General features: G+C 33.2%; 1 protein-coding gene across 1 annotated transcript in view; it reads right to left on the bottom strand.

Annotated features, from left to right (window-relative positions):
• SPATA48 (spermatogenesis associated 48) overlaps positions 1 to 14,814 on the bottom strand; it is a 78,008-nt gene that overhangs the window by 50,279 nt on the left and 12,915 nt on the right. Inside the window, exon 3 of the mRNA XM_049777028.1 lies at positions 2,531 to 2,607. Within this exon, the coding sequence (XP_049632985.1) occupies positions 2,531 to 2,607 (77 nt within the window). The remainder of the gene's footprint in view (positions 1 to 2,530; positions 2,608 to 14,814) is intronic.

A 14,814-nucleotide genomic window follows, 5' to 3' on the forward strand; every position in this document is an offset into this window, starting at 1 on the left:
ATGAAATGGTACTTTGTTGTTTTGATTTGTAAGTCCCTAATGATTAGTCACATGGAGTACTTTTTTATGTGCCTTTTGGTCATTGGTATTTCTTCTTTGAGAGAATGTCTGCTCATTTCTCCTCCCTGTTTTTGGATGAGGTTAAATGTTTTTTTTTTTTTTCTTGTTAAGTTCTATCAGTATCTCGCATATCTTAGATGGTAGCCCTTATCTGATGGGAAATGGGTAAATAGTTTCTCCCATTCCATGGGTGGCTTTTGTATCCTACAAGACTGTTTCCTTTGAGGTGCAGACGTTTTTTAGTCTAATGTAGTCTCATTTGTTTATCTCTGCTTCCAATTGTTTTAGATTTTATAGGAAAGACTTTCAGTGATTTCCATTGTGCATAATATTTGTCATGGACTTGAATTTGTGCATGATATTAAAGAGAGTTTTGAGTTCACTTTTCTGTATGTAGCTGACCAGTTTCCTCAATGCCACTTGTTGAGGTTTTTGTTGCTTCTTTTCATGTTACATGCCCTTTTAAAGATTAATTTATAATATATTTGATGACTAATTTCAGAATACTGGTCTATTTCATTGATCTGAGAGTCTGCTTTGATTCCATTACCATATTATTTTAATGACTACCACATTACAGTACAGTTTGAAGTTAAAAAGTGATGTTTCCCATCTTTTCCCCAAGGTTTTCTTTAGCTACTCGGAGAGGTTTATTTTTCCATATGAATCCCTCAATTGTTTGATCTATTCATTTGAAAAATGTACTTGGTATCAATCATTATAGGGATTGCATTAAAATCATACAATGCTTTGAGATATATTGGAATTTAAATGATGTTAATCCTTCTAATCATGAGTAGGAGATGACTTTCCACTTCCATGTGCTCTGTTTTATTTCTTGAAGCAGTATTTTGTAGTTTTCTTTGTATAGGTCTTTCACCTTTTTATTTTTTATTTTTGTTTTTGGGCCACACCCGTTTGACGCTCAGGGGTTACTCCTGGCTATGCGCTCAGAAATCGCCCCTGGTTTGGGGAGACCATATGGGACGCCGGGGGATCGAACCGCGGTCCATCCTACGCTAGCGCATGTAAGGCAGACACCTTATCTCTAGCGCCACCTTCCCGGCCCCGGTCTTTCACCTTTTAACTTACTTAATTCCAAGTCGCTGAGGCACAATTGTGAAGGGGATTTTTTCATTATCTCTCCTCTTTTATTATTTGTATATAGGAAGCCATTAATTTTTCTCATATTAAATTTTACACTTTACTATGCAAATCTACTATTTATAGAAGTTTTCATAGAGTTTTTAGGATTCTCTAAATATAGTGTCCTGTCATCTGCAAACAATGAGAGCTTGACTTCTCCCTTTTCTATCTGGGTACCCTTGATTTATAAAAAGATAATATAGGATTAATATGCAAATACAATAAAAATGAGGTTCAAGAGGACCAGTCCATGGGAGGAAGCTTGCTACAAAGAGCTTGCTACAAGAGGGTGAGTGCAGGGAGGGCAGAAAAAGGACCACTATGATGATGATAATTTAAATGACCATTCTGAGAATGGTCATCACCTAAGAACTAGGTGATGAAAGGAGATAAAATGATATACACGATATCACTTCAATAACAGTATTTCAAAAGACAGTATCTAAAAGAAATTAAGGAAGGAATATAGTGAAAGAAAGAGAGAAGAAAAATGGTTGCAACAAAAGAAGACAGGGAAAAGATGAGGAGGGCAGAAGGGAAATTTGGGACATATGCGTTGGTAAATGTGTACTGATGATGAGTGATGGCATTGTATGACTGAAAATCATTAACAACTTTGTAACTGTGTATTTCACAGTGATTCGATTAAAAACTAATTTATAAAAATAAATAAAATATTAAAAGAAAAAGAAAACCCTCAATTCAAAGACAAGAATGAACTAAAAATGAGTTAACCTTCTTTAAGCCTTCTCAACTAGTTTCCTAAGGCATTATACTCCTTTGTTACCTACTCACTTCTTACCATTTTCTTCTTTCTATTTTATTAAATAAATGGTTTCTTTAAGACACTTCTTTGTTTTATTTTATATTTTTAGCAACCAATAAGAGTAGAACAAATTCTGGTGTTCTACAAGTTATTTACAAGATTCAGAATCTCATATATATAAATGAGGTCTGTCCATAAATGTACAATAAGTCTATTTTAAAATAAAATTTCTAGGAACCTAAAATATAGTAAAGAGATTAAAGCACAGGGCTTTCACATACATGACCCTTATTCAGTACTTAACACCACATGGTCTCCTTATTACTGTAAGTTATCTAGATTCCCGGAGTTTCCTGAGAATCATCAGAGTAACTCAGTGGTATACCTGTCTCTGCCCAGCTCAAGAAACAGAACATCTATGGGTTCTAGCATTGAACCACTGACCAAGCACTGCTAAAAGTTGCTCAGTGCTTCTAACTGTGACTTCTGAGTCCCCCGATCAGTTTGTAAAGAAATTAATTGGTAAAATAAGTACATATATTTTGGAAAAATGCTTACTTTTGTGTAGAGGACTTGTAAAATGAGTCTTTTGGGCTATATTTCTTTCCCATTTGTTGAAGTGGCCTTTCACCATCCTAGAAAGTATAGATATTAAGTTGAGACCAAATATGAATATTTTAAATGTTTATTGGGATAGTGTTTACAATGTAATCAATAATATTTTCTCATACACTTAATTTCAGCACCAAACCCATAACCGATGTACCAAACCCATCCCATTTTCATCTCCCAAGGAACCCAACAATTATCTGCCCCAACAACCCAACTTTAATTTTGTGCATCAGTTCTCTGATTTTGTGCATGTGGATCTGTGTGCTAAAATCTTTGTGTTGTTAAGTCCCATGTATGAGCTAGTTTACTCTGTATCCACCCTTAACTTTCTAATTTTATTTAGGAATATATCCTCTGGTTTCAACCATGAAGTTGAAACTTGTATGATTTTGTTCTTTGTTAGAGCTGCAGTGGAATCCATTTTTTATATAGACCACAATTGCTAAACCTCATCTCATCTCTATTTGGGCGTTTGGATTGTTTCTGTAGCTTGGCTATTATATTAAATGTGACAATGGGCACAGATGCATGTACATCCTTTCAAATTAAAATTTTTTGGTTTGGGGGATACATGCCAAAAGCAGTATCTCTAAATCACATGGGAGTTCTGCTACCTAGCTGAACCTGGGAGGAAAGTGGCACTGAATCGGTTGAATCTGACATTGCAATTCTACTTATGCACTATGTCTAAAATGATTTTTTGATTAAAAAAAGATTTGAGATTAGCCTAGATATCCAAGAACATATGAGTGGATCATCTATACATATACAGAAATATGTATATATATATATATATGAATGGTACATATATACAATAAAATACGACATATCTTTTAGGAATTATGGGACAATACAATTTGCTGCACATAGGTGAAACTGAAATATATTTTTTGTTTTTTGTTTCTATGCTTTTTGGGCCACACCCTGTGACACTCAGGGGTTACTCCTGGCTATGCGTTCAGAAATCACTCCTGGCTAGGGGGACAATATGGGACTTCAGGGGATCAAACCAAGGTCTGTCCTAGATTGGCCCATGTGCAAGGCAAACACCCTACCACTGTGCTATGACTCTGGCCCCTGAAATATAATATGTTAAATGAAGTAAGCCAGAAGGAGGAGGATAAATACAGGATAGTATTACTCATGTGTGATATTAAAATAACTAGATGAAATAATTCAGTGGCTTAAATGTGAAGAACATTTGTGTAGAACACTCTTGGCACCAGAGTACAATGAAAAGAAGGAAAGAAATAGAATGGAGGGGGATAAAGACAGATGTGAAATTACAGAGGACAGGGGCCAAGAGGATTGAGTTAAATTGGTATAGTAAGAAAGGACATAAGTAAATATCCAAGCCACAAAGCCAACAACAATCAAGTTAGGAGACCCAATATTTAAAAACCAATTTTAAAAATGTGCTTATTATAATGGCAGGCTGGCTTAGGATGATGGCAGCATGGGCTGGACTCTGGAAACATTGTTGGAGAGAGGCTGACACTGGTGGTAGGACTGGTATTTGGAATTTGTATCTCTAAAATGGAACTAAAATTAACTTTGTAAATCACGATTTATATAAAATAAATAACTAAGAAATAGTTATGTATTATTTTATTCAATACAAAAATGTATCATTTTAAATTACTTATATTAAATTATATTTAGTATGTTTACTAACAAGTAGCATTATTTGCTTTTTCAATTTATCTTTTTTGTGTCCTACTTCTTTTTTTGATTATAGAACTAAACTTTCTTTTTTCTTTATAAGACCCACTTTCAGCAGTGCAGTACTCATCAATAGGAGTCTGCCTGTTTGATACTCAGGCTGTTGGGGTCAGACACAACCCTGGGGATGTTCAAGGGCTACAAGGCCAACAAGTTAGTTCTGGCAAGTTACTAGGAACACACCCAGAGATACTTGAATTTCACCATGGATATGCCAATGGAGCTGGAAGGAGAGACATAGATGAGATACTAGGCGCATACCCAATAGTGCTCAGGAGTCATGGAACCAGAGTCCTCTCATACATGCTAGCCAGGTGTTCTATCACTTAAGCCAGATTCCATGCCTGAACTATATTTATTTTATAAATTGATATTTTATTTATGTTTATATTTTATATAATTTATTTGTATTTTATAAATTTTCTATTAGCTTCTTTTACATGCTTTACATACTTATATTTCTTCTTTATCTTATTGTTACTCTAGAAAAATAATAGGCATCCTTCGTTTATTTGTAGCTTAATAGTATATCTTCACAGTGGTATAAAATTATAACTATGTCTATGTCCATTTTCATAGAAATATTTTGTTATAGATATAAAAAACTATATAGTACTGTATATAACCAAAATTATTTTGGGTTACGAAAAAGTATTTTTCAAAGTTGTTCAGTACATTCAAAATAAAACTTGTTTTATTTGTACCCGTACATTAGGAAATATTCATTAATAAATTTTTCTATTTACCTTAATACCATTCCAATGTACAAACTCACATTTTTTTCAAACTCACATTTTTATATACATTTCTTTATTTTGTCAAAAAAACTTCCATAAAGCCTTTTGATAATGCATTAACTCAGCTTGTTTTCTCTGAAAATACCTCTATTTTACCTTCATATTTGAAAATTTTAATCAGTTTTATAAACAGCTGTAGCATTTACAGTTAACTTAAAAAAGCATACCACACATTTCATTTTCTTGTGGTTTGTATAGATTCTGGAAAGAATTCTATCTTTGTTATATGCATTCCTATGTATGTGCTTTGCTTTATACTGTTTTACTATTTTACCTTTATTACTTTTTTGGCACTGTGATCTATGATTTTCTTCATCTTTCTATAGAATGTCACTTGTTTAGATTCTTGTGTCTTCAGATTTAAGATTTTATCATTAGAAGCAATTTGGCCATAATTCTCTAAAATATTATTCTATCTAACTTTTATTTTGTATATATCATTATATATTAGACCAGTTATTAACAAATAATTGATGCTTTATTCATAAACTTCTTTCTATGCTCTATTTTCAATTGTTTTTATTCCAATGTCTTTCTTTTACTGATATTTCTTAAAATTACCTATTTAACTTTCTTTACCTATTGTACATTTAATGTCTAAACATTCTCTAGAATCTTGTAGACAGCCTTTATTTTTATCTTCTTAATTGCTGTCATTTGCCCTAACAACCTAAACCTTGACAGCAATATTTTAACATAAATTAATTCTTAATTTTATGTTTTTCACTATATTATTGAATATTTTTCCTGACCAATGGTTATATATGTTATTTTTTCTTAAAATTAATTTTTATGATTACTTGCTTGTGATTTTTGTGTTGTTTGACTGTTTTATTCATTTTAGTGGTAGATTTTGTTTTAATATAAAGTTAAACTTTGCTTCTAAAATCTATTCAAGAAAGATGCAGGCGTCTTCAAACTACGGCCTGCGAGCCACATATTGTATTTATTCCCATTTTGTTTCTTCACTTCTAAATAAGATATATGCAGTGTGCATAGAAATTTGTTCATGGGCCCGGAGAGATAGCACAGCGGCGTTTGCCTTGCAAGCAGCCAATCCAGGACCAAAGGTGGTTGGTTCGAATCCTAGTGTCTCATATGGTCCCCCGTGCCTGCCAGGAGCTATTTCTGAGCAGACAGCCAGAGGAGTAACCTCTGAGCAAAGCCGGGTGTGGCCCAAAAATCAAAAAAAAAAAAAATTTGTTCATAATTTTTGTTATTTTTGTTTTTACTATAATCTGACCTTCAACAGTCTGAAGGACAGTGAACTGGCCCCCTGTTTAAAAAGTTTGAGGACCCCAGGATTAGAGGGACAAGAAACTTTCTTTACCTTATTTTGAATTTCATGTAATTATCATTACTTTAAAGTAACTCTTTTCCAATATTTAATAATTTTCTCACTAATGTAGAGGAGACTAATTTCACAAGGCATGTGTGTTTCTGTACCCAGATCAACAAATCTGTCTACAGAATCTGTCTACAGATCCTTCTTTTTGGTATTGAACCTACAAATTATGCTTGATATCCTCAAACACAAGCCTGGTTTCTCAACTAAAGATTAAAAGACCATATGTGAAATTTTCTTCCCTGCACTATGGTTTAGAAAATGGTTCTAGATAAGGAGCTGGTGCAATTACAGTCTATATGAAAATGTTCCTTCCTGCTGCAGCTAAATCTTTGATATTTTTTGTTCTGTGTGCAAAAATCATTAAATCTCACAATCTCAAGCAGACAAGTAAATCAGGTGTCTGTTCCTCCAATCATCCATATGTCATCAAATTTTTTTTTTTTTAATCTTTCTTTCCTCTTTTGGTATTTGCTGCCCATTGATGAGAAGGAAATTTTCTTCATCAGGAAAGGCGTTACTGACATCTAGTGGCTAAAGACATTATATACTATTAGCCCTATCATGTTACACAAGAGATTTCCAATAACACTATTACTCAGGCCCCAAAATGATTTGTGCTATGATTGAGACACTTAGATTTCATATATTAATTTTATCTTATTATTTATTCTTTTTCAATGACATCCGTTATGTTTTTGTAGCATCTTCCATTTCAACAACTTTCAATTAGAAAATGTCAGCCAGTGATTTATTTCCGTTTCATTCTTTCCAATATTCTACCAATATCTATAATTAAATTTTGTTTCTGATTCCTTTGGTTTAGATACTATGGTAGTAACCTTGATTTTTCTAATATTTTTTTATTTCTTTCATTTTTCATTGTCAGATTTGTTTGTATTTTTGAGTCCTTATATTAAAACCTTTTTTCAAATGCATTATAGAAATTGTAACTTAAAATGTAACATACACATAACAATCATATTCTTGTTATAACTTTCTCTAATAAATTTATTCTAATATATTCTATATTTTGTCCCCCTTTTCTTACCCAAATCCTTCTTTTAAAAGAATATTTTGGCCACATCCATCTGTGTTTAGGCTTACTCCTGACTTCATTCAGAAATTACTCTTGTCAGAGCTAGGGACCACATGGGATACCAGGGATCAAACCCAAATCACTAGCATGCAACGAATGCACTCTACTATTTCTCCTGCCCTAACATCCTTTTGTGTTAGTGAAGTATTTGTAATGTGAAGTATTTATAATGACATCTATAGCCATCTGGCACAGTTACTCAATTTTACTGGGTTTCTTGTATATAAACCAAAGTCACCTAATAATCCAGGAAGATATTGTATGATTTTTTTCTTAGTGCCCTACAATAAAACAAGCCATCCAGAAGCTCCAGTAACAAGATTTGATGCTGTTTGTTTCCTGAGGTGGCTGAAGAAGATTAAATCTCAGGCTTCTGACCAAGCAAACTGACTATAACATGACAAATATCATAGATTGTATTCTTTTATTGAATTGCAATGTCGGTCTTTCTCTCTCACTGAAGTAGGTAACATTTGACATGTTTTCATTATTAAGTCTTTGACTGAAAGGCCAGAGTTGAGACTGGATTACTTTTAGAAACTGATATTTCTCTCACAGTCAATGAAAACAAAGCAGTATTACACCCTTCTTAATGGGTTCAAAGAAGTGATGAAGGTGATGAGAATAATAAAAATCCCCTTAGCGGGCCCAGTCACCCAGAACACTTTGAGAACCTAAAAAAAAAGTGGCAGATATTCACAATTATATGTCTGTCTATCTCAGTGAAAATATGATTATGAGATCTTGATATGGTTTCTAGATCTTTCCAGATCATGTGGAGATCAAACTGAGTTGCTTTACAAAGACGTCCAGCAAAGAAAATGAAGGACACAACTGTTTAATTCTAGTCTTTGTTATACAATTAAGAGACCATGTTTATTGTAACTTCATCTCAATTAAGAGTAAATTAATTTGATATACTTATTTGGGTTTATAGGTATACTGATATAATTTGCAATTTTTTTACTTGTAAAACAATCTATGCAAATCAGTTTAAAGTTTAATTATCATTTTGAACTCTTAGACGTAATTTGGGAAAGAATTTCTCCCCTAATATGTTCTGGTTCTTTTCCCCCTATATAGTTTATTTATTATTAGTTTATTATTTATTTATCAGTCTTGTGGTCACCATCAATAGTGTTTAGGGGCTTCTCTGGGCTTTGTGTTTGGGGAGTGGGCTCTCTCCTGTTCAGGGAACCATTTGGCCATTTGGCCAAAATGGAACCATTTGTCCCTTTGGTGCCTGGTATTGAACCTGGACCTTCTACGTATTAAACATGAATTCTAGTTTATTGAAGTATAAAGTCCCTGCTACAGTTTTATTGAAATGATTGTTTTAAATTTTCCTTTTATTTTTAATTATTTTATTTAAGCACCATGGTTACAAGCATGTTCGCAATTGGGTTTCAGTCATGCTCCTCTTTACCAGTCCAGCTTCCCTGCCACCAATGTCTTTCGTTTCACTCCTTTCTTCCCCTGCCTATCCTCGAGACAGGCATTAAATTTCTTTATCGCTGTCATGACAGTTATTAGTATAGTTTTTTATTTAACTGTGCTTACCACTCTTTGTAGTAAGCTTCATATCACAGGCTAGTCCTTCTGACCCTCATCTTGCTTGTTTCTGCGTGTTATTACTATACCTTTATTTTTCTTAAATCTCACAAATGAGTGAGACTATTCTGTGTTTATCTCTCTCCCTCTGAATCATTTCAGTCCGCACAATAGTCTCCATGTCCATCAACATATAGCAAATTTCATGACTTCATTTTTCTTAAGAACTGCATAGTATTACATTGTGTAGATTTACGAAAATTTCTTAGCCACTCATCTGCTGTTGGGCATGTGGGTTGTTTCGAGATTCTAGATACTGTAAATAGAGTTGCAATGAACTTAGGTATGCAGAAGGTATTTTTGTTTTATGTTTCTGTGGTCCTAGGGTATATCCCTAGGAGTAGTATTGCTATAGTGTATGGTAGTTTAATTTTTTAATGTTTAATTTTTTTAAGGACTATCCATATTGTTTTCCAGGAAGGCTGGACTAGACGGCATTCCCACCAGAAGTGAGTGAGAGTTCCTTTCTCCCCAGATTCACACCAACAGAGTTTGTTCTTTTTCTTTGTGATGTGTGCCAGTTGCTGTGGCATGAGATGATGCATCATTTTTGTTTTGATTTGCATCTCTCTGATGATTAGTGATGTGGAACATTTTTCCGCGTGCTTTTTGGTCATTTGTATTTCTTCTTTGAGAAAATGTTTGTTCATTTCTCTCCATTTTTTGATGGGGTTAATTTTTTTTTCTTGTTAAGTTCTGTCAGTACCTTGTTTATCTTGGATACTAGTCCCTTATCTGATGAATATTGGGTAAATAGTTTCTCCCATTCCATGGGTAACCTTTTTCACCTAGTTGCCATTTCCTTTGAATTGCAGAAACTTAAAGTTTAATGTAGTCCCATTTGTTTATTTCTGCTTCCACTTTCTTGAACAATGTTTTTTCATCCTTGAAAAAGCCTTTAATCTCAGTGTCATGGAGTGTTTTGCCTACATTTTCTTCTATATACCTTAGAGTTTCAGGTCTGATATCCAGGTCTGTAATTTGACCTTTGTGCATGGTGTTAGTTTGAGGTTTAGATTGAGTTCGTTTTATGCATGTGGCTGACCAGTTGTTACAACACCACTTCCTGAAGTGGCTTTCCTTGCTCCATTTTGCATTTCTTTCTTCAATTCATTTTGTGAAGTGGATTGCTCTAAATATTCTTAATTCAATGGTGCCCTCTTCCTGTCAATAGAGCAAAGTGCAATCCCCTTAGAAATCTTTTCCTTTTTAGCTATTAACATACACATCATTTTTAAATATTTTAAGAACATATATATTTCCTTCTTTCTCCCTTTACCAACAAACCTCCAAAACTCAACCCTCCTTCCTTTTAGCAATATTTTTCAACAGCATTGACACTGCTAAACACTGTCATTTAAATTACATATAATTTTAATACTCTTGTATACGTAAATATAGTATATTTAAGTTCAATCCTAAGTTATGAAACTCTTTTCTATAATAAAATTTGTAAAATTTTAACAAAAAAATTTTTTGAGAGATTGAACCATGTTCATATTTTGGATTGGGCTACTAGGAATTTCCTATCTCAGATATTTTGAGGATACGATTATTTTAAAATAATCTTATAATAAAATCTTAGTTAAATCAGTGATATATAGAGTTATTCATGATTGAATTTCAGTCATACAATGTCAACACCCATTTCTTCACCTCCTTAATATTTAATGATATGAAATATTTTATTCATGAGCATTTTGACCATCTGTGCTTCTTTACTTTGGAGGACATTTCTGTTCACTTTTCTCCCCATGGGTGGCCAATATTTGTATCCTGGTCACAAGTAACTTTGAGGTTTAGAAGTTTCTTAATGTAACCCTATTTGTTTATCTTAGGTTTCAGTTGCTTGGTCAGCTATGTTTTCTCATCGAAGATGCCTTTACTTTTTATGTCATGAAGATTTCTGCCCATGTTTTCCTCTATATACCATATGGTTTCAAGTTTGATGTCAAGTCTTTATTATTGTGCATGGTATTAAAAGTAAGTATGAGTGGTTTTTTTGCATGTAGCTGACTTATTTTTCCAACATCTCTTGTTAAGGAGGCTATTTTTCTCTACTTAGTATTTCTTGCTCCTTTATCAAAGATTAATTGATCATATAGCTGACTGTTTGGCCCTAGGTCCCAACCACTTTTTTTTTCTCAATTTGTAGGAAGACATGGAAATATGAGGCAGAACAAGATGATTTATGTTCTAAGGTTTAAAAATAAAAAAGAAAGTGGTCAGAAACCCCTGTCTAGAAGCTATAAATATAAATAAATTTAGAAGAAGAAAAAATGAAAAAGGGGCTGATGTGGCAAGTTTTTTTCCCCATAGGCGCCGTAAATACTGGGGAAATTGGAAGGGGAATTCCCTTGGCCTAAGGCCTTGATGTCTCTCCCCTTGAAGCATTCTGTCATGAGACCAAATACAGGCTCTGAACATGTTGGTTGTGAAACCCCAGGTCTTTCTTTATGGTGCCAGGAAAAGTTCTGCTCTGTCACAGTTGTCAATGGAAATATTTGTTCTTTTTTATGTCATAAATACAGTTCTTGGTTTAGATGTTATTTTATAATTATATTTATGATACATGTTTTATTTATAGTGTAAACTTTATATCCTTCCTGATTTAGGTTTCATATTTTTATTTTTGAGTATATTAGGCTAGATTATTTGTTTTTGCCTTTACTGTTTTCTAATATAAGTTTGTATTGCTTACCTCTTATTACTGCTGTATTTGTGTCTCATAGCTCTTATCTTTAGGCTCAATTTTTTCCAGGAATGCTTTTATTCATTCTCTGATTTCCTCGTTGACCCAATAGTTATTGAACAGTTTTCTATTCAGTGTCCAGATGTTTGATTTTTTTCCCCCCTAGTTTAGTTCTTCTATTTTTTGTTTCTCTTTTATTTTTATTTTCATATATGTATTTTATTTAAACACCTTAATTACAAACATGCTTGTGGTTGGGTTTCAGTCATGTAAATAACACCCCCATCACCAGTGCAACATTCCCATCACCAGTGTCCCAAATAGTTTAGTTCTTCTAATTTTTGGTTAGTTTTGGTATTGTTTCATCATAAACTGAAAATGCATTTTGTATAGATTCTCCATCTTTATTATTTTTATGTTTGTCTGGAGACTAGAAATATTACCTATCTTATTTTGTTGGGGATGTGAGATACTTTTCTTTTTTATTGAATCACCTAAAATGACAAATTTATAAAGTATAACTTTATGATTCATTATCAGTCATACAACTTTCCCATAGCAGACTCTCACCAGCATCCACTTGCCTCCACCAATATTCCCAGTTTCTCTCATGTTCCCGTCTTTTATAAATGTCTATTATGGCCTGCACTTCATCAAAAAAGGGGACTATTTATTTATTTATATATACCAACATAACAGTACCTTACTATTTGTGTAAATATTGATCTTTCTCAAGGTCTACAGTAAAAATATGTGTGATGTATGCATATAATATTGTATCCTCACATATATTTATATATGTATATATTTATATAATTATCTATGTCAGTGGGTGTTACATTCCTTAATGTACTAATCCTTTAATAACTAAATTACACCTTTTATGTATCTTAAAATCTTTTTTGATTTGAATAATTTATTTTTCTGATATAGGTATGGTTATCCTTGAATTTTTATAATGTCATTATCCTGACAATTGTTTTTGTCTATTGATATTGAGCCTTTTAAGTTTGATGAAGTTGAAGTGTGTTAATCAATCAAATTCATAAATATTTTGTAAGTATCAAAACGTGGAATTTTGTTCAGAATATGACACCTTAGAGGCTCACTAATGAATTTTAATTAGAATGATTAAAAGAATTGAATATATTATTTCTCTATAAAGCTTCTGTGTGTTTATGAATTTTTTATTCTTTTTTCAATCTTTTCTTTACTTTCCATGTACATTAAAACCTGCCTGTTGTGTAGCATTAGGTTCACTTACCTCTTATTTTTTGTTTCTTTTTTTACATATAATCAAAAATATTGTTAAGATGTAGAAAAAGAAGACATACTACAGGGGTTAATCTGATGCATTTATTGAAGAAAAGGTGATCAGGTACTTTTGTAGTGGTGTAATATATTTCAAAAATGGAATACATGCTTCTAGATTATTTTTGTCTTTATGGTACTATGTCTAGAGTTCAAGTTTATATATACCTTTTTAAATTTAAACAAGAGTCAATTTTATTCTACTATTATTAGTAATTTTATTTTCCAAATATTATCTTTTTAATTTTTTAAACAAATATCTGGGCATATAATTAGACAGTTATTTAAATACTTTTTTTTTTTTTGGTTTTTCGGGCCACACCCGTTTGATGCTCAGGGGTTACTCCTGGCTAAACGCTCAGAAATTGCCCCTGGCTTGGGGGAACCCTATGGGACACCGGGGGATCGAACCGCGGTCCTGATCCTTGGCTAGAGCTTGTAAGGCAGACACCTTACCTCTAGCGCCACCTCGCCGGCCCCTTAAATACTTTTTATTCTAAATTTTTTTTATCATTCCTCTAAATTTGTGAGTGAAATATTTAAATGAATACGGTGATCTTGGTTAGATGTCATTTTCTTGCAAAATAATTTCTTTCAAAAATATATAATTCTTTCTGACCTATAGAATTTCATTTGATTAAACAGGTTTCAGTCTTTTAAGTTACTTAAGAGTTTGCCTTCATTTGCTGTTTTTAGGATTCATTATTTATTTTTCATTTTTTGCCATTTTATTTTATTAATGTGTTTGTTTTGGGGTCACTCCCAGTGGCGTTCAGGTGCTATTCCTGGCTCTGTGCTCAGAAATTACTCCTGGCAGGCTCAGGGGATTATATGGGATGCTGAGGATCAAACCGGGTCAAACTCATAAAAGATGCCCTACTCACTGTACTTATTGTTCCTGCTCCAAAAAGTTATGTTGCCCCTCTGAGGTAAGAACTCACTTTTGGGGCCGGGCGGTGGCGCTCGAGGTAAGGTGCCTGCCTTACCTGCGCTAGCCTAGGAGACGGACCGCGGTTCGATCCCCCGGCGTCCCATATGGTCCCCCAAGCCAGGAGCGACTTCTGAGCGCATAGCCAGGAGTAACCCCTGAGCGTCACCGGGTGTGGCCCAAAAACCAAAAAAAAAAAAAAAAAGAACTCACTTTTGTCATTTTAATTAAAGTGTATCTTAGAAATCATTCAAAGAAATGATGGTTTCTTTGAAGCTTTTATCAGGGAATTTTAAAATTCCCCACATGTTTGTACTTAAGTACTTTTAACCCAGATACTTTTTTGTTTTCAGGTTGGACAAGTCCAGTGAAAGTTGTATCTTTATTGTATGTAAGTTCCTCAATTTTTCATACTATAAACGATATAATTGGGTACATTTTATATACAATATAAATTAATGGTGTTTTCATAAGCCTTGTTATATCCACATACACTTTTGTCATTTCTTCAGGTAATTTAAACATCAAGGTTTAGAGACTATGAAATCCACATGGGAAAAATGGTTCAGTAATGTACTGTTTAAATTAATATATACGTCCACAGTTTAGTTTCAGATGCATCTAACTATTGTCAGCATTTGTTATTTAGTACGACTAAGCATCACATTTTTCAGATAACATAAAAATAATATTATAATATAGTTTGTAAGCAGGTCCTAGAGATG

Source organism: Suncus etruscus, chromosome 7 (genome assembly GCF_024139225.1).
Source record: "Suncus etruscus isolate mSunEtr1 chromosome 7, mSunEtr1.pri.cur, whole genome shotgun sequence".
NCBI classification, from domain to species: domain Eukaryota; kingdom Metazoa; phylum Chordata; class Mammalia; order Eulipotyphla; family Soricidae; genus Suncus; species Suncus etruscus.